Genomic DNA, 20070 nt, shown 5'->3' with positions numbered 1-20070 from the left:
GCCGGACGGAGTCCAGTCCATGTGCCGTCAAACGCATCCTCAAGCGCAAAAGACCACAACCGAGCGGGCAAGGCAAGTAGGAACAACACGGACGAGGGTTGTTTACGTACCAGTCTCACAAAGAGATCATGTGCAGCAAACGCAAATGCTTAAAAAAACGAAGCTCGCAAGCAATACAAGAGCGACGGCGAACTCACGGCTGCTGACGAGACGAGGACGTCGCAGAGAACTTACCACCTCAGGAAGTCAAGAGTTGTCGGGATGAAGTGCCGTTGAAACGAACGGTAAACTTTTGGTAATGGAGGTGGAGTGAAGGACCGGGTTGGTGTGTACCGCTGCTGTTGACCTTCGCTTCGCGCCGTTGCCTGGGGAACTACGAACTGAAAGCGCTGTGGGGAACAACTAAGACTGGCCGATGTTACTCCACAACGAACCTCTTCCATTTCCTTTTTGGCAGTCAAAGTGAATGCCTTAGGTAAGCACCATCGGACCACAGAACAGCTCATCTTCCTTTGCGACCTCGCCATATGTTTGTTATTTGCATGTCTCCAAAATCTTCGTTTATTCAGAAGAATTTTTGTGGCTACCTTTCTCATTACTCAAGAATCCTTTTTTTGGCTCCAAAAGCAACTTGGCCAGATGGGCACGCCTAAAGACAGCCCAACTCACCATCGGGAGCTTAGAGACTAACACTCCGGGTGGCCGGGGTCCGCTGGACATGTCGGCTCCGAAGGTGGAAATAAGCGGAATATCAAATCAGCGTCCTCCGACTTGTTCCTCCCCGGGGCCCCTCCAGCAGCCCCAAATGTCGAATCTCGACGTCAGCTACCTAGAATGACTCCGATAAACCCGGATCACCAAGCGTGTTGACATTTCAAAGCATCCAACTTCTCCAATAGCTTCTTCATCGTTTTCGCCTTCAATTGGCCATCGAATGCTTCAATTGACTGGAGAAACAAACCGTCAAGACGAGGCCAAGCGTAGTAGTACGGAGCTCCCGGAGCTCTCTCCCGACCAACCCTTCCGTCACTCATTCGACCCTCGACCATAACCCCACCATGGTGCCATTACCTCTCTTCAAGCTCGCTGCACTCTTTGTGCGACACATTTCCAAATATGGTGCCGTAAGTTGGCAACCTCCTACTCTCTACTGGATGCCCTCAACAATCTTCCACTCCTCCCGGCCCCGAAGCTAATCTTGACATCGTGAACAGAACCAAATAAAAGCACAAGCCCACGATCATCCCAAGTTCCGCGCCTTCGCCGCACGTTATGGCCAACACATACATCAGCTCAATATGCGCCTATCGGTAGCCCTTCTCCGCAATCCAGACGCCGAGCAACGCGCAAAAGAAAAGGCTGAGTCGGCGACCGTCAAGACGAAAGAACAGGTCGAAAAGGAGGAAGCTAAAGCACTGAAGGCTAAGCTCGCAGCTGAGAATGCTGATCTTGCGAAATCGAAGGCCGCAGACTCTATATCGGCCTCCGCAACTCCTACCTCGTCATCCTCCTCTGCCTCCGGCACCAGCAGCGCCAGCAGCAGCACCACTAGTGGTAGCGGTAGCAGCAGCTCGACCAAAGACCGCCCCAGATTCAAGAGCGTCTGGCGACGAAAGTTCCGCTCCCTCCCCGAAGCCAAGGCAGTCGACCTCTTTGCCGACGTCATCGGAGACACCTTTATTCTCGGCGTTGCGAGCGCCATCATCCTCTACGAGTACTGGAAGGCGTCCCAGAAACCGGACCAGAACGCGGAGCGCATAAAGGTCCTCGACGCCAAGCTCGAGGAGCTCACCCGCCGCGAGGAGGCACTCTCGCAAAAGGAAGCGGAGCGGACTGAGAGGTATCATGCGCTCGAGACCGCGCTCAGAGAGCTGAGGGATCCCAAGACCAAGAAGCCTCTGTTGCCGACCCTGCAATTATTGCCGGCGTCGACGGAGACTCGGGAGACGCAGACGCCAAGTGCGTCCGCGGCGTAGAGGTTTTGTATCTCTTTGCTTAGCGGGTAAGAAGTAGGAGAAGGGGGGAGCGAGGTTTCTGTACGAATTTCATCATGATACCAATCTAGCGGGCGACAAATGTCCCCGCGCTGTACCAATCTTATATGGGCAAGTGTAACTCAAAATAGCGAGGAGTTTGGAAGGACCATCTCACTCTCGGAAAGGATAGAAGAAAGAAGTTGGCAAGAGTGGTCAGGTAGCTCTTGCCATCTCTAGATCACATACCTGACTTACCTCACATAGAAAGATCCCAAACAACATTCCAAAAACAATTCAACAACAGTACAAGCTATTCCCATTCTTGAATCTCATCCAACGTTATTCTATCGCAGGATCGCATCCAACGTGAGCAAATCAACAAACACAAGCAGTCTTCATCATACAGAATGTCTACAGCCTCTACCATGTTCTTCTGCTCCTCCCTCCGCCAACGTCCCGAATGGTCACCAGTGATCTCCCTTCTAACAAGCAACACACCGTCCTTTCAAGGTACGGAAAAACACTGAGAAATCCAGATATACCATACGTTCCTTTGCATTCTCCTTCCTTCGGCGTTTACGTTCACTGACGGGAGGGAAAACAACAAAGAAAGCAGACTAGACACACACGACATTGCCCTCCCCATCTCTCAAAACCGGACCTACCGCTTTATCCTTCTCTCGCCAAAGGATGTTGGCCAACGAGCCACCGAGAAGCGCCTCGAGCGTCTATACAGCCTTGACGGAGGCCGCAACATTGCCGTCATCTTCCTCATCGGTGAAGTTGCCGATCAGTCTGATGCGATGCAGGCTTTCATGGAGTTCAAGATTGAGTAAGTTGTGGGCAGAAGCAAACTGCCATTAGACACCTACACACAAACACATGTACCAATACCTCTTCATTTCGGGCATGTTTTGCAGTATTGTAGAGAAAACTAACAAGAGTTCCACAATAAAGCCTGATGGAGAAGAAGTTGGACCTACTTCCAGTCCCTCTAACGTCACACATGGAGCTCCCGTCAACGCTCGCGTGTGTCCGAGAGATGCTCGCCGCAGTACTGCCCGCCTTTGAGCCCGTCTTCGACTCTTCTTTGTTCCTATCTCTAACCCCAAATCTCTCCGTCGCCCTAATCCAGTATATGGCCGGCAGCAACGAGCCCCTCTCAGAACACAGCGCCAACCTTCTCAGCGAATTAGGCCAGTCCCCACGCGAGATTGCCGCCCTCGCCGACACAGAGGAGGGCAGGGTGCGAATCTTGGACGTATTGGGTCCCCAAGACGGCCAAGCCGTTTTGGGGTTCCTGGCGCTTGAGAGGTTGGCTTACACTTGAATATTGGCCGTGAGCTCGGGAGGACTGAGGAGGAATTGGGGGTTAAGAAAGCATGGTTAGCCGTTTTAGACCTTGCCGGTGCCACTGACGGGTGGAGAGGAGATGATCATGGTGCGACGATGGGCTATCTTGTTCTTCGGATGGCAGATCGGTATCCGGTCTCTGGCGTCACTTGACGTGTGTATACGACTCTAGGTACTCCGTAGATAGGAGGAATACCGATATCCTGGGGCAGTTGCCCAGCCGCTCAACTCGGTATCGCGCTCATCTTGGTAAAGATCGTGATTAGGGGGAAATGGGGACTGGAGAAAGGGGATTTGGGGAGGCTGTGTTCTGGGTGCATCACCAAGGGTAGACATGAGACGAGTCAACGGAGAGAAGGGGTTCGGTAGTTGAGCATCAAGAGGCGATGGATGTCATCACCATTCAAACCTGTGGGGGGGGTGGGGGGGGGCGGCTTGGACCAAAGACAAGGCTCTGACAGCTCTGACAAGCCACAGAACCAACAATGCACACGGGAAATGGCACAGGAGTGTTGAGACTCGAGAGAGGGAGGGAGGGAAGCTCGGAAGGATGGGGAAGGGAAACGGCTGCCTCTCCCAAAAGGGGACCACTTGACAGGTCGTTCGTGCCTCAGAAAAGACCAGTTGACACTGACAAGCTGACAACCACGGAACAGAGACGTTTGGAACTCCTGCTAGAAATTCAACCCATCTACGCCTTTTCGTCTCACTAAAAAAGACGGGATGAAAAAGGTACCATTCCCTCCCAGGATCCGTGCTTGGGCATAGTGAGAGTTCTCGTGGTTCTGTGCTTGTCTTGATTTTTTCTGACGGCTAAGACGGATCATGGCTTGCTCTGGGTGCGTGGCATATTGCGTGTGATGGGATCTGGGAATGTATGCCAGGGGAGCAAGAATTGTGAAGCATTTGATGTCGTGGTGTGTGCTTGGGTCTCCCCTTCCCCCTCCTTTCCCGGCTGTGCTGAATAGCCGTGCTGATCAGGGAAAACCATTATGGGGCCCTTGTCGGTTTTTTTCTTTTCTTATCATTTTCATCCGACGAATATCAGAGGAAAGGAAGAGGGATGAGAGGTGAGAAAGCCTGCCAAGTGAGGGGATGATCTGGCATTCTAGCGGAATGCGATGTTTGATCAGACAGGATCAATCGGGCTTTCAAACGTCGATAGAGGGGAGGGGAGTTGCATCATGAAGCCTATCCGGTCTTGGCTCTTGATTGATGTGCAACTCTCATATTGAAGCACGCACGTATTAAATCTCCAAAGTCTTGGTTTGCAGTTACTGTTACGTTAGTCTTTTTTTTTTCTTTTTCTTTTTTCCCTTTTTGGTCGTTTATTAATCGTTTTGCCTTGTTGGGAAGCGTCGTCGATCTTGCAAGTTGTACAAATCTTGACTATGTTGGAAAGAAAAGCTCTAGAAGTGTTCTTGGGCCCCACCTCTTCTCACCCCCTTCGCTTTCTGTGCCTCCTGTCTCTCTCTCTCTCTGCAATGCAGAGACGTTCGAGGTGGGGATTGCCATGTTTTTCCAAGGGTCTGGTTCATGAGGGAACCGGGGTGAACACTGGAGGGAGAAGTGGTGGAGGACTGACACGAGGGCACACGTTATGGTGACTTCAGAACGGCACTCATCACCCGATCCTCGACTCGTGCCCTGCAGAGACCATCACCACACATCCGCACCACATGCAAAAAATCGTCGTCGGTGTGTGACCGGATGCCCCGGCAGGGGAGCCCTGAGGTGGTCCGGACCAAGGGCGAGGGGGCGGGCAATCCCTTATTGCTTCCGTATTGCAGCCATATTGTAGCCGTTATTGCACCCGTATTGCGCTATACTTGGCCGTGATATCGCTCCAAAGCTTGTCGACAAGACGCTTAGCTCGGATCGGATCCTGAGAGATATGCTTATCTGTCTGTTGAACTCTGCACGCGTGATGGGCACAAGCTTTGGCTTATCAGTACTGCTAATAATACTAAGAGACAGACAAAGTGCTAAGCGAAGGAGGAGCATCTCTTTGCTTCGTTCTCGCATCCAACAATTAAACTAGATGTTTGCCTGCCAACGTCGGTGTAAGCAGCTCTCGGTCGAGTTGATCCGGCGCGGGGAAGTGGCGTTAGGTTGCATGGCATGAGCAGATCTCGCCAGCCATTGCCGTGGTGCCATGCTGCCAGAACAATCTGCTCATGGAGTATCTATTTCTGGCTCGGATATCGGTGAGCTACCAGTGCATCCAGAGTGGAATTGAACCAATTGACCGCCTTTCAAGGGTTCAATTGTTCAAATCGACAGTCCAGCCTCTGGCATCCAGTCGTGCCCAGTAGGAAGCGAAATCAATAATGCTGTGATTGATGCCAGGCGGTTGCAGTAGTACAAGTGACGACTCCTCCTTCAATCGGAAGCAACAGCTCTGCTGGTTGGTCAGGCCACAAAAGAGGGTGGGCCGCCGCCATGTGGGTTCCTGCGAGGGGAACCAATGAGCCGCGCCGCTGAACCGCCCTCCTAAATAGAGTTGAACACACCTCATTGTTAGCGGCGGGTTTTTCCCCTCCTCTGTTCTCGGTAATACTTTTTATTTTTAGTCTTGATCGAACAGAACTGCGTTCGATGCAGCGGAGCGGATGGGCGGGATGTGCTGCAACTCTCATCGGTGAGAGAGATTGCAGATTTGCAGATTTGACGTTGACCAAGAGTCAAATAAGACCCTGCAGGCCAGCCACTTGTCTGCCGAGGCGACCTCGATGTGAGCAGTTTTCTCGCCATGCTGCTGGGGTCCTCTTGGCCATACCTAGACTATCGATTCGAATCGTCACAACCCAGCAGTCGTGACGACGCTGAATCAGGCAAGTAACGAGTATAGCAAGTTGCTATTATCGGAGAGCACGCAGCATGCAGTCCACCGTGCTCGACCCAAAAGCACGTCCGCACATGCGTCTCTAGAGACGTAAGTGACACACAAGGATTCGTTGCCCACGCCAAGACCGTTGATACCGAGGATTCTCTCGGTGCAGGACTGGCGGCGAGAGGCTGATACCGTGGCACACCGCATTGCAACTCCGAGCAGCCAAGGTGAGGGGAAAGAGAACGACGTGCACAATGGCACCAAAGGCCCTCCACGCGGACGCCAAAGCTTTAGTGTCTTGTCTCGAACGGTCGATCGGAGCTGTCAGCATCGACTCTCGGGCACTTGCCGCAGAAAGCTGACGATGCCAGCCAACGTGCCAGCTCATCTCGGCGCTTTGAGAACAACGGCTTTACATCCCAAAAGGATCATCTGAAGAGTCAGGAACGCTCGGTCTTATTGCGCCGATGACGGGGTAAGCCAGCAAGACGCCCAGACTTGAGCGTCACTGGTAGCGGGAGCAAAGCCGCCTCCCAGAATGCCAGCTTGTGCCCTTCTCCTTCACGGCTTTAAGGTTCTGTCGACAGGGGTTGCTTGACAGCTTCTGATGGCAACGTCACAGTCCCTAGTGTGGTCTGTTCTCAGTCTGAAGTGCAGCGTTCATCCTCAATGCTTCGAGTCGTCTGTTGATCGGGTCAAGAAGACGTCGGCTAGACTCAGCAGGGGCCTGCTCCGTGAGACGGGAGGCGTTGAGGAGGCATGCGTTCATGCGGGTTTAGAGGTTTGCTGAATAAGACGACACCACCGTCTTTCCTCGGTTGTCTTTCGCGCCGTTAGCTGGCAGCCATAGTAAGGCTTCGTTCGGTTCAGCAAGCAGTCTTTCCGAGAATGGCAGCGGGGCTCTGTGATTAGGTATATCATATGGCATGTCGGTCGGTCGGTCAAATAAGTCATGGAAGCTGCAGTCGTCGGATTTCGATTGATGATTCTCAATCAGCTGCTGTGCCGTACACTAGTCCCCGTCATCGCGGGTTTGGGACTTTGGACAACGGTGAAGAGCGTGGCCGCTGTGGAGTATGCGACGGACCCCAAGAGCAGGCGAGCAAGGGGGGGGGGGCAAGAGGGAAAAAGAAAGAAAAGCCCGATCCTTGTCAATATCTCCCATGTGGCATGCCCAGCTTTTGCCAACCTCCAGCCAGAAAGGGACTTTCTCGAGGGCAACGGGACCGGGGTCTGTTGTCCATGTTGCGTTGCGGTCCAAAGGTGGACAGGGGGGGGGGGTTCGTGGTGGTGGTGGTGGAGGACAGGGTTGGGTGTCGGACGAGACGGTGACTGCGACCGGGCAACGAGCAGCCGTCCCATCTTCTCAAACCAGCTGTGCCTCAGCACAGCCATTCTGGAACTTGCGTGTGTCTGAGGCGGTTTTGATCAGCCGTCTCAGAGTTTTGCAGAGGATCAGATGGCATGAATTCAGCGTGGGCGTTGGTAACTTGGGGATGGGAGGCTCGAAGGGCACAATGGGACATCTTTCTTCTGGTCTGAAGTTCGGGGTGGCCTGGGCTGTGTCGTGTCGTCTTGTCGAGTCGAACCTAAGCAGCCCTCCTTCCTCGAGTGCCTCTGTGATTACCTAGGTACTTGGAAGGAGAAGACCACGATCGTTCGGACCGCGATGCTTTTCTTAGACACTTCTGCTGTCGTACCTTGCGAATAAACGCAAGGCAAGAGCTCGGAAACAGGCAATGGCGGGTATTGTTTCTTTTGGCCTGTTTATCCTCCCGCTCGACTTGCCTATCGTAGATTTCTCTGCATTCTCATTTGCTGAAATGACCGAAGCTAGATTAATTAAATCGACCTCTGGCCTGTAAATCATTGACCTCTCCTCCAAAAGTGGCACATTACTTCGCTGGAGGCCGGGGTCTTACAGGGCACTTTGCTCACTGCTACGACGGCAGATGGCCTGCTGTAGTGTAAGTGCAACCCCTCTGCGGAGTTGCAGTGGTGAGGTAAAGTGCGCGCTGTGCTGTCCATCTTCTGTGCGTGAGGTGGCTGACCAGGAGTAGGGTTCGTGAGGCGATACCTAGACGAGAGGGCAGAGCTGGGATGACAGGAGAGGTACCTGAATCTGTCGTGTCTTTCTCGTGAGAAAAAAGGTACCCATCTCGTCCCTTCCTCTCACTGGGATGCGATGATCTGACGGCACACCAGACGGCCCCAGTCTTACCCCTGGTCCCTTGGCAGGTGCGCTCCACCCTCCGCCTGCCAGAGGAGAAGCGGCAAGGGGTCTCATTGGCCCGAGCTCATTCTCTAACCGCCCACGTCTTGTGCGTACAGGTCCAATCACGTCGATGCGTTAACCACCTCTGTCACTCGACCCTTTCCTAGGCCCCTCCGACCTCGTCAACTCACTCAACATTGCACACCAAAACTCCCATACGGATGCTCTCTTACTTGTTCGAACCATTCACGCACACCGATCCTCAACTCGCCTAGCCCCGCGCCTCGCCTCGTCCTCCACTACCTATATTGCTTGCAGGAAACAATGTCCCTCAACTCTCTCACCGTGGCCTGGCCTCGCCTACCCATCCCGGGCAACATTGCACCCGTACCCGCCCGCCTACATCCTTCACCCACGCATATCCCCCATCATGCAGTCAAGTGACGGCTTCAACCTCCCTGGGGGCCCTGGCTGAACTATCTCTAGTGCCTAATCGCCCTTCTCCAAAACCTGTGTGACCACTTTCAACTGGCTCTCGATTGAGATTCCATGGCCGTGGCTGGGTCGGGCGGGTATGGTAGCGCCGTAACGCTGCCATGCCAGACGGACGTATGATGCCGCTTTCTGCACTGCACTTCTTTCTTGCATCCAATTCCGCCTAGATGGACCGGCCAGATCACCTACCCCGGTTTTTCTGATCCGACCAGACTCTCAAAAGCTGGCGTTTCTTAAAACTCGTCTACCTCCATCTTTCGCGTGTGCGACCAGCCGTCGTTTCTGTCCCTCTTCCACCTCCTTGCTTCACCAGTGTCCCTGACAGCCGTCCTGTCTGATCATCAAACAACCTTCATGCGACGGGGGCGATAGAGCACAGATCCCTGACCAACATCACGTACCAAAGACTCCACCACAACGCTTCACCATCCCGACTACTGCCTCATACCCCGTACCTCACCACGGTCTCCCGGCACTAGGAGAATATCTCCCACAGAGCCTCAACGCAAAGAGCTTCAGCCTTCAGATCCTACGATATCCTGGTCCACGAAAATCACACACGCCGTCACCGCTGTCCACATTTTCTGCAACACTGACCACCACCTCCACCAACATCATCGTCAACGCCAGCCTGACCCCCCGGCTTCGCCTCTTAGTTCTGCTGGCTGGTCTATAGCAGAACCAAGACCCCTCGCGCAACAAGAAACGTCTCAATGCCGCTCGGATGCCCGCTGTCATCATAGATCAGATTGCCCGTACCTGGCTCTCTAGAGAACTCGCTCCAGCATCGAGCCAGAAACACCCGACACTGATACCCTGCCCAGCAAGCTAGCCCAGGGGCCCATTCTGATACAAGCCTCAACCAGCTTTTCTGTGCGGCTCGGCGTCTTGCCCACTGGGCTGGACCAAGCCCACATCATCCTCCACCTCTCACACAGCCAGGCACACACCAGCATCCGCACCCTGGTCTGGGTCTGCACCTTCAGTCCAAGTCGTCTCATCCATCCCGACTCTCTCGTCTCAATATAGATCTGTCGTCCTCCCCCGCCTCATTGATCGGTTGACACTTCTTGCCCTTCCTCTTGACCTTCTCTTCTTTCCTCGCCAGCGCTGCGCACTTGCCTGTCGATATCCTTCTTTTAATATCGACACTCTTCGGTTCGAACGCCTTCACTTCTTTCTTCAACCCGCAGGTCCGGTACCTATTCCTTTCCTTTCGCCGTTGCACGGTTTGCCTTTCGACCTAGTCGCCTTTTACACCACTACCCGATTTATTCCAAAGAGAGGGCTTCGATCTCGACGACCGCTTCCTTCATTCCTTTCATTCACTGGTTCAACGGGTTTATTTGGGAAACGAGGACGGACACAGCAAGGTCGCAGCAAAGGTCACCAACGCAACAGGCAAAAGAGGGATCAAAAGATTTCAAAATACAACTGAGCAATCAGAAAGAGAGAGGAAAAGAAGGCTCCACGCAAAAAGTCGACAACATTATTTAATCGAGAAACATGGGTCGTCTTATTAAGAACCATTGGGCTCGGCTCATCGTCATGAGCGCGGCAGCTTGTAAGTTGGACATCTCCATGAGGGCCAAAGCATCTTGAATACTAACATTCAGCGAACAGACCAGTTTGCCGCTGCTCTCGAGGGCTTCTTCTGGCCCAAGATCTTCTGGGACTTCTTGACTAAAACGCTGGACCCAGCTGTCAAGCCCGTGCCGGTGTTACAAATTATCAATCTCATCATGGCGCTGTTCATGGTGGCCCTGGAGTGGCCTTTGGGATTCATCGCCGGCTCAGCAATCCACCGCAGTCTCGAGTTCCGCCTCATCATCCTCCCTCTCACCACCCTCGCCGCCGCCCTCATCTACCAGGGTACCAACTCTGCTCTCTACTACATTGTCGGGTTGGTTGTTTACTTTTGGGCCTACAGCGAAGGAGAGGTACGGTTCACATGCAGCCCACAACACACTGGACATCATACTGACTTTGGTAACCAGATTATCTGCGCTAAGCCCTGGACCCTTCCTCAAAGAAGCCGCAATGGCTCTCGCGTATAGACTGCACCCGCCTCTTCCTCGCCGCGGACACAATCGTCTCGACCTCGCACGGTACAATGAACTACCTGTCAGAGAGACTTCCGTATACCCCCAGGGCGAGCAAGTCCAAACAAACTCGGGAGAATCGACGAATCCTCACCATTCTTTCCCTGAGCTATCATGACAACATGTTTACTACTTTTCCTTTCATGTTTATAACGATCCCAATCGATATCACGGCATCCAGCATCGGCGTTATTCCTGACGACAAAGGGTTATATGATTCTTCCTCAACTCTCGGTTACGGCGGCTCGATAACGGTATAACCTTATTCGGCCTTTTTCCTCTCCAAGTCATCTCAGCGTGGGCACACTTTCTCGTGGCAGTTGCGGTGGTGGTGTGTATGGGGGTGGATGTGGTCGTCGTTCGTCCTGTTTCGCATCGGCTTACCATGGACTTACACACAGTGGGTGGCGCGTGGACCGGGGCATGGGTCAGTTGGGGGCAGCCGAAGGACTAGAGACAGGAGGCTCCTTGGCACGTCGCTTTTTAGAGCATGCCACCTCCCATGTTCTGGAGGGTGCATTGTATCATCCCGAGGCTCGGCTCAACAACACAATCGGGGTGGGGGATCCTGGTCTCGGGGGGATGGGATGAGACGAGAAAGGGAGACGGACACTGGAGAGAGATTCTGCCTGGAATAGCCGCCGCCCAAAGAAAAAAAACGCTGTCAAGAGACGTGGCCTTGGTCTATAGAGACCGAAGCAACCAATGCTACACCTAATATCAAGACAAAAGAATTCCACTGAAAAAAAAAAATCAGCCAGGACCAATGCCCACTTGCCACCCCATCTCCATGAACTTGTGAAGTGACACGATGTGACGGCAATCTCGGCAAACAAGCTTAACATGCGGTGACATGTGGCATACCGCGACATGGGGTTCATCCCTCTCAGATTACATCTAGGGACATACCAATTCAGAAAAAGTCAAAGAATATTAACTTGCCGTTGTACCGTAATGGTCTCATGGCTCATGGCTCTTGGCCTTTTCTGTTTCTCGTTCGCACTTATACTTTTCCTTCGCAGCCAAGGAAACCGATGGTTTACAAAGAAGCATCAAGGTTTTTCTTCTTCGTCATGTTGCTTTGCATCGAACCGTCTCTCCCACCTGAAAAGTGGTGTGTGGATGACCTCAAGGTAGGTAATCAGTGACAACACACTGTCACACACACAACCTAATCGTCCCCCTCCCCCCCCCGACGAAAAAAAAAAGATCAAAATACCCCCTTTCAGAGTTTGAGGCGCGTGGAGGCAACGAGCGAAGGGGCGGGGGGCGGCTACAAGCAGGGGTCGGGGGGGCCAAGGCACCGCAGCGGCTCCCCGAAACACTTTGGAAACGGGCGCGCACCACATCACGAGTCCACGAGAGAGAGAGAGAGAGAAAACCAGCCAACAGGCCAACGACGCAAGGTCCAGCACAAGTAACACCCAGCGGACAGCTAACAGGGACCGCCGCCCCCAACGACTCGTATCCCCACTTTTGACAGCCTTGCACATATTCGAATACATTAAAACCGTCTTTATATAGACTGGGTTTCTCGCCCGTTCCTGGTGGACAATTTACATGAAGTAAGCCTGACCAAGCCGTCGGAAAGAGCTTCTTTTGAAGAATCGCCCGGTCGGTCAACCATATCGCGAAAGCTTGCTCAATAGTCGGTCAACCTGGTCAGTTTCCGGGTCTGTCGGCCGGATTGAGTGACTGGCCAAGCTTTTGGAACTTTGTGACCGCGGTGAGTTTTTCAGCAGTTGCGCAACAGAATATTATGTAGCCATCAGTCCCACGACCGTTCGTCACAACTAGTCACAATCATGAGATGCACAAAATAATACAGTGATTTGAGAGAAGTCATGTGCTCATTATTCAGCTATTCGCTAAGTAAACCCACGCAATGGACGCCATGCTTGACCATGGCGTCGACGTTGAACCCTTGTCGGGCTCGAAGGAGATTTTTTAAGGTTATCACACCTTGTAGATCATCCTCCGTTGCATGTATATTGGTTGATGAGAGACGCGATTAATGTTCCCTTTCAAGACATCTTCTTTCGGATTGTCGTTGTTAGGCACGCTCCGCCGAGCGCAAAGCCTCGCTGCCATCGCTGCACACACCACCCCAAACCTCAACGCCTCAAGACACAAACGCCCGCCTTTGGCCGCTGCAACGTCGAGCGCCAGGAAATCGTCGGGGTCGGCTCACATGAAGTCTAAACCTTCTGGAAGATGGTGTCGGCCGAGCGTATGCGACAAGGCCTCCCCTCACGTCTAGCCTCACGCGACTGCGGCGGGGGATGGAAGACCTCTAGTGGGCGACCATGCCTCCTTGGGAATCGTTCTTGGGACCCTGGCGGTCGGCAAACTGTTGATGATGTGTCAGCAAATTGCACTTTGGACGATGGATGAATTTCAAGTGCCTTACCTCAACGTGTTGAGTGTCACCCTTCTCAAGGATCTGCTCGATCACCTTGTCGTCGACGCTGGTGCCAAATTCGTTCTCGAGTGTGGACTTGGAAGCGGTGTCGTACTGGCCCTGAGCACCTTGCCTAGTTTATCGGGTTAGCCGCTGTGCATAGTGCGTGGACATGCGGGGCAGGCCGTTCAGGTGTCGAATGTTTGGAAGCAAGCGACTGAAGGTCCAACCGCTCCGTCACCATGCCATAGGCCGGGGCCAACAGAGTGGCAGGCTTCAAATCCAATTGGCCCGATGACAGAAAGACAGCCAGGTGGAGCAATGGTGATGATTGAGAGGAAAATAGAAATGTAGAACCACTACTTACTTGTGCGTGACGAAGATCTTGTACGAGGAGATGAAGTGTGCCAGAGGAACAGTCTTGTCGGTCTTCCACTTCTTGTAGAGCTCGGCGTCCTCAACGAAGATGATGAAATCGTCCTCCTGGCCCTTGAAGTGGACCTTGGTCTGGGAAGCCTCGCCGCGAACCATTTTGACTGTGATAGTGGTGGTGTGTGGTATGTGTTGGTAAGTGATTGAATGATGAACTCTCAATGGAGGTCTTGAAGATTGATAGTAATGTGCGTGTTAGACGAAAGTCGCCGGGTATCTCAGGAAGTTGTTTGTTTTGTTGATTGATCTGAAGAGAAGAAGACAGAAGGGAGCTCAAGGTACGCCGTACCCTTTTAATATGAGACCAAAGCTGAAGAGGGGGAGCTTCCCCCAGCTACGCTAGGAGGAGAGGGCGGGAGCTGGGAAGCTCGTGATTTGGAAGGTACGTCATAGGTGCGGGAACACGCGACTGCCTTTCATCACTGCCCCGCCATTGGGGAGCTTGCCCGGGCAGGGAGCGGGGCAGCAATGTGCTCCGTGCATCGCCCAGCTGGTCCAGGCACGTCGCCAAATTCGCCCATTAGGTACCAGGAACTCTGAGCGTTCCTGCATCGCACCACTGTAGTACGTCACCGCTAATCTCAGACCAAGGAAAATAGGCCAAAGGGGTGTTTACACGTTGCGTGAACTTGCGGCTGGAATGATCTAGATGGGGAAGGAAGCGTTTGGCCCAAAGTACCTACTTACCTTGCCATGTCCTCTCCTTCCTCACTGCCCGCGCAACTGAACCGCCCTTGTTGTCCCGAGGTACCTTACATCAATGCAAGTCACCTCACTGGCCACGGCAGCTTGCTCTGGTGGGGCTGACAACGGGAGCTCAACATCCACTGTCCCAAGAAGGTCCAAGACATGGAGACGGACGTCCGCAGAAAGAGGCATTGCCAGGAGTCAAGCCTCACGATGGCATCACTGACATCATCTGGTGTAACTTTAAGGTGTGTAACTTATTGCGGTGGATAATGAGCAATCTAACGCAAGGGGTATCATTATACTCTCGTCAACTCGACGACAAAAACAATCTGAGCTAAGAATAGCCCCAAATGAACTTGGTGCTTTGCCCCCTCAGAGTTCCTCAATGAATATAGCCAATAGGCCTAAGATAGTGACGTGCAACCTCCTTCTTTCGCATCCAATTCCTGTCACTCTGTCATAATTCACTCATTGACGCGTACGAAGGGCCAAAAGCTGCGGCTGGTCTTCATCGAAAGAAGCTTCGGATGCCCTGGACCAAATCGTCTCTGTTCAATGTGCCAACCTTTCCCCAGCGCATCGACGCCTTGTGGGACAGCTTGGGCGCTTTTGGTCCCCGATTTTGATGCTCCCTGTTACCTTTCTCTGAAGGGCAGGGTGATCTTCTGTCGGTGATTTGGTCTCGACGCACTCGCGGCAAGTTGTTTCCCGACGCAGTGCGCAGAATGGACGGCCTCGACGTATACGTGTCCCCAGTGTACATGTGCTCCAGCCGCAGTTGTTCGACTGGATCTGCATGAACAAGAAATTTGGCCGGATTCAACATCGGGGTTGCCGGAGCGCTAACCGTGCTTATAACCTCGACATCGTCGATTTTGGGCAAACGAGTCTTTGTTGTTTCACCAGCTTCGTCGTCGAGACCGTGCTCAATGTTTGAACTCTCGCCTCTACAGAGCTTGGAGGCATGTCCGTGATGCGTGTTTTCTTGCTTTTCTCCCACATCGTCGTCAGGGATGAGCTTCCCCATGCTAGCGACGCTGTTCGACCTCTTTGCAAAGGAGCTGGCGATGCTTGCAACGCTGAGCTTCCGCATCATTGTACTGGCCGAACTTCGAACCAAGTGTTCAGAGCGAGATCGACCAGTCATACCGGGGAACGGAAGAAAATCTCGGCTCCAGACATCAGACATGAGAGCTTCAAGTCGAGCTCTCTCACCTCGTGGAGGCGCAAGAATTGGAATGCGAGGATTTGTTGTGAGCAGTGATTGCGAGCGATTGATAGATGTTGTGGATGCAGCATCTGAACTGTCTCGCATAACACTGGTATTCTTCAGAATGACCTGACACAGGGGTGATTTTGGGCCAACTGTGGTGGCGCGATGAATCGATATCCGACGGGCAACAGTGCCTGGGTAGTTGTCAACAACATGAACCCAAGACTTTTTTTGGGGGGGAAAGACAAACCTGGTTTTCTAAACACCGTACCAAGACTCTTCATGTTCAAAGACATTGAGCTGTACAGATTAGGATCGATCTGCTCTTGCTCTCCCGTTCTGGCAACCGACAACCGGCTTCGCCATTCTTCTTGCTCTCGAGGCGAACAGGCAGTCATGAGTATTTCGTATAGTTGGGAATCGCACTCAAATACCAGTTTCCATGAGAATGGAGCTGTGTGGCATTGAAGACCTTTAAGAATGTAAGCAGAGATACTCGGGCATTCATGGAGGAACGCTACAAACCTCTCCCATTATCCGTCTCCTCGATCTTGATACTGGCCAGGTTGATACATGCTTGGATAGTGTAGATCTGGTCCACTTTGCTGGCTGAAGCTAGACAGAAGACATTGTGATAGAGGAGACAAGCCATGTACTGTCCTTTTGCGCCGTCTTTTGTTTGCCAGCAAACATGCAGTGCACCGCAAAGCTCAACATGGCCAAATGACCTGATTCGGTTTTTCGAGGCTGCGTCAAGTTTCTTCCCAAAGCTGTTAGTCACAGTTTCGTGAGCGCTTTATGCCGCCATCTTACTTGTTCAGGGAAAACCAGCCTGTCTTGAAGAACCCAAGTTCTTTCCAGTGTGGATTTCATTCGCCTGTCGTTCGTTGCTCGATTGATCTCGGCTGTAGCCTCTCGCAATCGCAAAAGAGCGCTTTCAACCTCCATGTGGGAATTCGGACAGTCTGCCACAGGCGTATACTTCAAAAGTTCGGCAAAAAGCAGAGGATACTTGCAGATCCGCTGAATGGGCTAAGACTTCATCAGTAACATGTCTGATACCAATAGGGGCGCGTCGCTGACCTTGACAAGGAGATCTCCAATAGTCAGTGACTTCTTCGCCTGGTCGGCATGACTGTTTGCAGATCCCAACGATGAAGCCAGTGTCTCGATACCTCTCTGATAGGTGTCCCATTGCGGCATAGTCCGATGAGCTGAAGCAACATCCTTGATCATCATCTCATACTTTGCGCCGTATTCTTCGTAAATGAAGAAACGGTTCATCTGCAGAACAGGGTCAGCAATGACTTTTGGTCATGTCGAGATTTCGTCTCGAGTAGTTACCTTTCTACTGAACACCTTTGCCACATCTCCGGCAACCTGTGCTTCGGATATCATCCCGGGCACTTCTTGAAGCCAACTTATGGCCCTGTCATCGTCTTCTGGTACAGAATCAAGACTCCTCATTCGCTGGTGTCCACGACCAAGAGGCTTTCTGGGCAACGGCGGAATCTCCATTTGAGTGTACTCTGAGTCCGGCACAGCGCGATGCAGGTCGCCCAACAGCTCTTCATGGAGTTCAACAATGTCTGTGAGATTGCGGTTGATCGAGGACCTAAGCCCCGGGGGCAGAGTGGGCAGAGAAGCGAGTATCGTAATGTAAACCTATCAAAGTCAGCTTCTTGTACGTTGTGTGACCTTTTGTTAGACAGCATTGGCGACGCACATTCATCAGGAAGCGGACGTCTGCAATATAACCTTCCTCGGTGCTGATGAGTTCCTCCAAAATGCGTCTACGCTGCAAAGCGCGTTCGGTCGCCAACGGATCAGCCTGGGTTGGCAACCCGACATCACAACTGTCTTCTGAAAATCTGGTTGCAGTGAAAGAACCTCTGCTGCTTCGCTCGGTTTTGGAAAAGGCCAGTGAGCGGCGGCTGTTACCTCGAGGGCGAATTATAGCACTGCCGCTAGCAAGGCTGACACTAGCACTTTTCACCGCAGCGACGAATCCAAAAGATGAACCTGATGATGATCTCCTATGGCGAGTCCTCCGAGAAAGTGCTGACCTATCAGCCGAATCCAGAAGCTTCCAAGGTAAGGCACCATCCACGTTCATAGGCCGCGGTCGCTGTTTGGCGCGTCGATGAAGAGTTCTCATCCATTTATGGAAAGGACCTCGTTTGGAGGAAGTGTCTGGATCCGAAAGCTCGTGGTCGTCGTCTTCGCTGCCATCAACTGATATCCGAGGGAACGGGATGAGATCGTCGTTGGAGTCGCCGTTGTTGGGCTCTAATCCTAAAGCAGCCATGCTGCTCAAAGTATTCCAAGCCGCGACACCGTTAATGCGCAGACCGTCGAGACCGGATGAAAGGTCGACATTTTCGAAAACCTCATCAGACTTAATGGAATCTTGTTGTGACCCGGGCGATGGGGGATTCGATGTGGCGCAATTTGTCTTACGGTTGATTCGGACGGAGCTGGAGCGGGAGCAGTATCCAAGAGATGCAGAGTCTGGTGGTGGTGGTGGCAAAGCCATGGCGAAGTCCAAGAAAGAAGAGGTAAGACTGGGTTCCAAGACACCAAAAAAGGAAGCAATAGCGGTTCCAAGAGGATTCAAAACATGATGTATGGTATCAACACCAAGAGATGAGTGATGCAAATTTGCTGGGACTGCCAGCTGTGGGAGGCTCGAGAGGGTTGAGGCAGAAGAGGATGATGTTCCGTCGCCGGCGTGGGATTTCTTAGTCCAGGTACGGGAGGAAAGCCAGCGTGGGTCACTAGAACGAAGGAGGGAAGGAGGATTTCGAGGCCGGAAAGCTCTTTCAAGACGGATGACGGGGAGGGCCAGAGGAAGGAGGAAAGGAGGAGCAGGCACAGCACTTTAGACACTACAAAAAATATGAGGAAAGCGGACTGTTGGCCGAAGGGACGACTCCGGCCGAACCACGGAGCTGGAACTCAACATTCATCGTTCTTCCTATGCCGGCTTCTACATATTGACGACGATCAAGCTCTACATACGGTAGTCTTGCTTCTCGTGAGAAGTCACGGCGTGGTACGGACCTGCGGTGGACAGTCGCACCCGGCGAATCTACCAACGAGCCGGTCGGGAGGAATGCAGCTGCGACATGCAGCCTGCCCGCCGGCCCAGAGAACGCGTCTCTAGTGTGCATCGTTGTCGGGTCAAGATCTGTGGATCTTGCGTCTTGGACGTGAATTGGATGCCATCGTAGCACATGTTCTGCCGGAAGATGAAGCTGCCGCCGGTTCGGAGTTCCTGCTGAAGCTCGATGCAGACTTTGGTTCAGCATGGCGCGTCCGAAGATGAAAAACTCAACATGGCGGTGACGGGCCGCGGCCCATCAGCGCCATCAGCGCCATCAGCGCCATGTCTTGATGCGCGGCGTAGCGAGCGGGAGACAAAGAAACCTCCTCGTCAGTCTAGTGATCTAGTCGTCCATCAATCTGGACCGAACATTTGTTCTCGCTGCCCACCATACGAGTCTCGGTGGCTTGACAGTACGGGTTTTCCATGTCGCTTGACTATAAGTGTACGGCAGGACTGCATGGGAGACCTGATCTCGAGACCTCCAAGACTTCAAAGTGGGTGTCAGTCGCCTCCATGGCCCACGTCTTCGTCCTGCCTTACGCAAGACATGCGGACGATGTGGATGCAATGGTTGCAGGCCGTTTTCCGTACGTTGACGGCGTTCCTAAACCCTGACTCGGGCTCGGCGCGAGCGCCCAAGTGGCTCCGGAACGGCCTAGTGCTGGTCCACTGAAAGACGGGGACGGCGGGCCTCAATCGGAAAGGGAACCTCTAGCCAGTCACGTGAGGAAGTGATTATGTCATTGCTGGTCCTTGACTTCCACTCAGTCCCAGGCACCGGGCGGCACGCAGCACAACAAGCCAGGCACGACCAGGCACATTTGACGGTTAGTCAGCACTGGAGTCGCACTAGTGTGTAAGCTTATCAGGTCAGCTAGGCGAGTACGTACTCCGTACCGTATCCAGGTTCACGTCAAAGAGCTCCCCTTTCCCCCTCCACTCTGCCCTACGCTCCGGATTATCGGCTTCGGTTCAGTGGTTCTAATTGGCCCCTGCCCCACGTTTTCTTGCTTCGGGGCCGCAGTGGCTGGTCCCCGATATGGACAGATATGGGCCAGTTTGCCAGGGACGCACAGGTGAATTGCTGGGACCTTGGGAGTCTTGTTTCTTGTTGCAGGGGCTCCCCCCACCAGCGCTAGCCCGAGAAGGACAAGCTCGGGATCTTTCCTCGACGGCCAAAAAAAAAGGTTCCAGAAGGGGCAGCTATCCGTATCGCACTGTTAGGCAAACCTGCCACCCCGTCCACGGCCA

General features: G+C 53.0%; 5 protein-coding genes across 5 annotated transcripts; 3 read left to right on the top strand and 2 right to left on the bottom strand.

Moving 5' to 3' along the window:
* Positions 1–1058: 1058 nt before the first annotated feature.
* BDP81DRAFT_392518 (optic atrophy 3-like protein) lies at positions 1059–1976 on the top strand (the record flags this gene model as incomplete). Its single annotated transcript, XM_060587719.1, has 2 exons — positions 1059–1124; positions 1215–1976. 2 exons carry the CDS (start codon positions 1059–1061, stop codon positions 1974–1976), a joined length of 828 nt encoding a protein of 275 aa, XP_060447773.1.
* A 407-nt stretch (positions 1977–2383) lies between these two features.
* BDP81DRAFT_405022 (uncharacterized protein) lies at positions 2384–3480 on the top strand (the record flags this gene model as incomplete). The annotated part of the gene is made up of 3 exons (XM_060588923.1): positions 2384–2446; positions 2513–2808; positions 2934–3480. 3 exons carry the CDS (start codon positions 2384–2386, stop codon positions 3304–3306), a joined length of 732 nt encoding a protein of 243 aa, XP_060447772.1. The 3' UTR covers positions 3307–3480.
* Positions 3481–10126: 6646 nt separating this feature from the next.
* BDP81DRAFT_198039 (uncharacterized protein) lies at positions 10127–11214 on the top strand. Its single transcript, XM_060582509.1, has 3 exons — positions 10127–10436; positions 10496–10812; positions 10870–11214. Exons 1-3 carry the CDS (start codon positions 10379–10381, stop codon positions 10927–10929), a joined length of 435 nt encoding a protein of 144 aa, XP_060447771.1. The 5' UTR covers positions 10127–10378; the 3' UTR covers positions 10930–11214.
* A 1591-nt stretch (positions 11215–12805) lies between these two features.
* BDP81DRAFT_423573 (shwachman-Bodian-diamond syndrome protein) lies at positions 12806–14085 on the bottom strand. Its single transcript, XM_060590083.1, has 3 exons — positions 13743–14085; positions 13385–13508; positions 12806–13324 (listed from the first exon to the last, which is right to left on the bottom strand). Exons 1-3 carry the CDS (start codon positions 13904–13906, stop codon positions 13268–13270), a joined length of 345 nt encoding a protein of 114 aa, XP_060447770.1. The 5' UTR covers positions 13907–14085; the 3' UTR covers positions 12806–13267.
* A 920-nt stretch (positions 14086–15005) lies between these two features.
* On the bottom strand, positions 15006–18246 carry BDP81DRAFT_515000 (RhoGEF domain-containing protein; the record flags this gene model as incomplete). The annotated part of the gene is made up of 7 exons (XM_060595847.1): positions 15006–15904; positions 15982–16182; positions 16236–16470; positions 16524–16742; positions 16794–16994; positions 17055–17375; positions 17437–18246. 7 exons carry the CDS (start codon positions 18244–18246, stop codon positions 15006–15008), a joined length of 2886 nt encoding a protein of 961 aa, XP_060447769.1.
* Positions 18247–20070: the final 1824 nt, after the last annotated feature.

This window comes from Colletotrichum phormii (assembly GCF_030913505.1).
Source record: "Colletotrichum phormii strain CBS 102054 chromosome Unknown BDP81scaffold_6, whole genome shotgun sequence".
Taxonomy (NCBI): Eukaryota; Fungi; Ascomycota; class Sordariomycetes; order Glomerellales; family Glomerellaceae; genus Colletotrichum; species Colletotrichum phormii.
The sequence above is the reverse complement of the archived record's forward strand: the minus strand, read 5'-3'. Positions and strand labels throughout refer to the sequence as shown.

Coding starts and splice junctions, on each gene's coding strand:
- BDP81DRAFT_198039 (XM_060582509.1), top strand. CDS start 10,379: ATGGGTCGTCTTATTAAGAACCATTGGGCTCGGCTCATCGTCATGAGC. Junction 10,437..10,495: donor CGTCATGAGCGCGGCAGCTT/GTAAGTTGGACA, acceptor TTCAGCGAACAG/ACCAGTTTGCCGCTGCTCTC. Junction 10,813..10,869: donor GGGCCTACAGCGAAGGAGAG/GTACGGTTCACA, acceptor TTTGGTAACCAG/ATTATCTGCGCTAAGCCCTG.
- BDP81DRAFT_423573 (XM_060590083.1), bottom strand. CDS start 13,906: ATGGTTCGCGGCGAGGCTTCCCAGACCAAGGTCCACTTCAAGGGCCAG. Junction 13,509..13,742: donor AAGATCTTCGTCACGCACAA/GTAAGTAGTGGT, acceptor CCGATAAACTAG/GCAAGGTGCTCAGGGCCAGT. Junction 13,325..13,384: donor GTGACACTCAACACGTTGAG/GTAAGGCACTTG, acceptor CATCATCAACAG/TTTGCCGACCGCCAGGGTCC.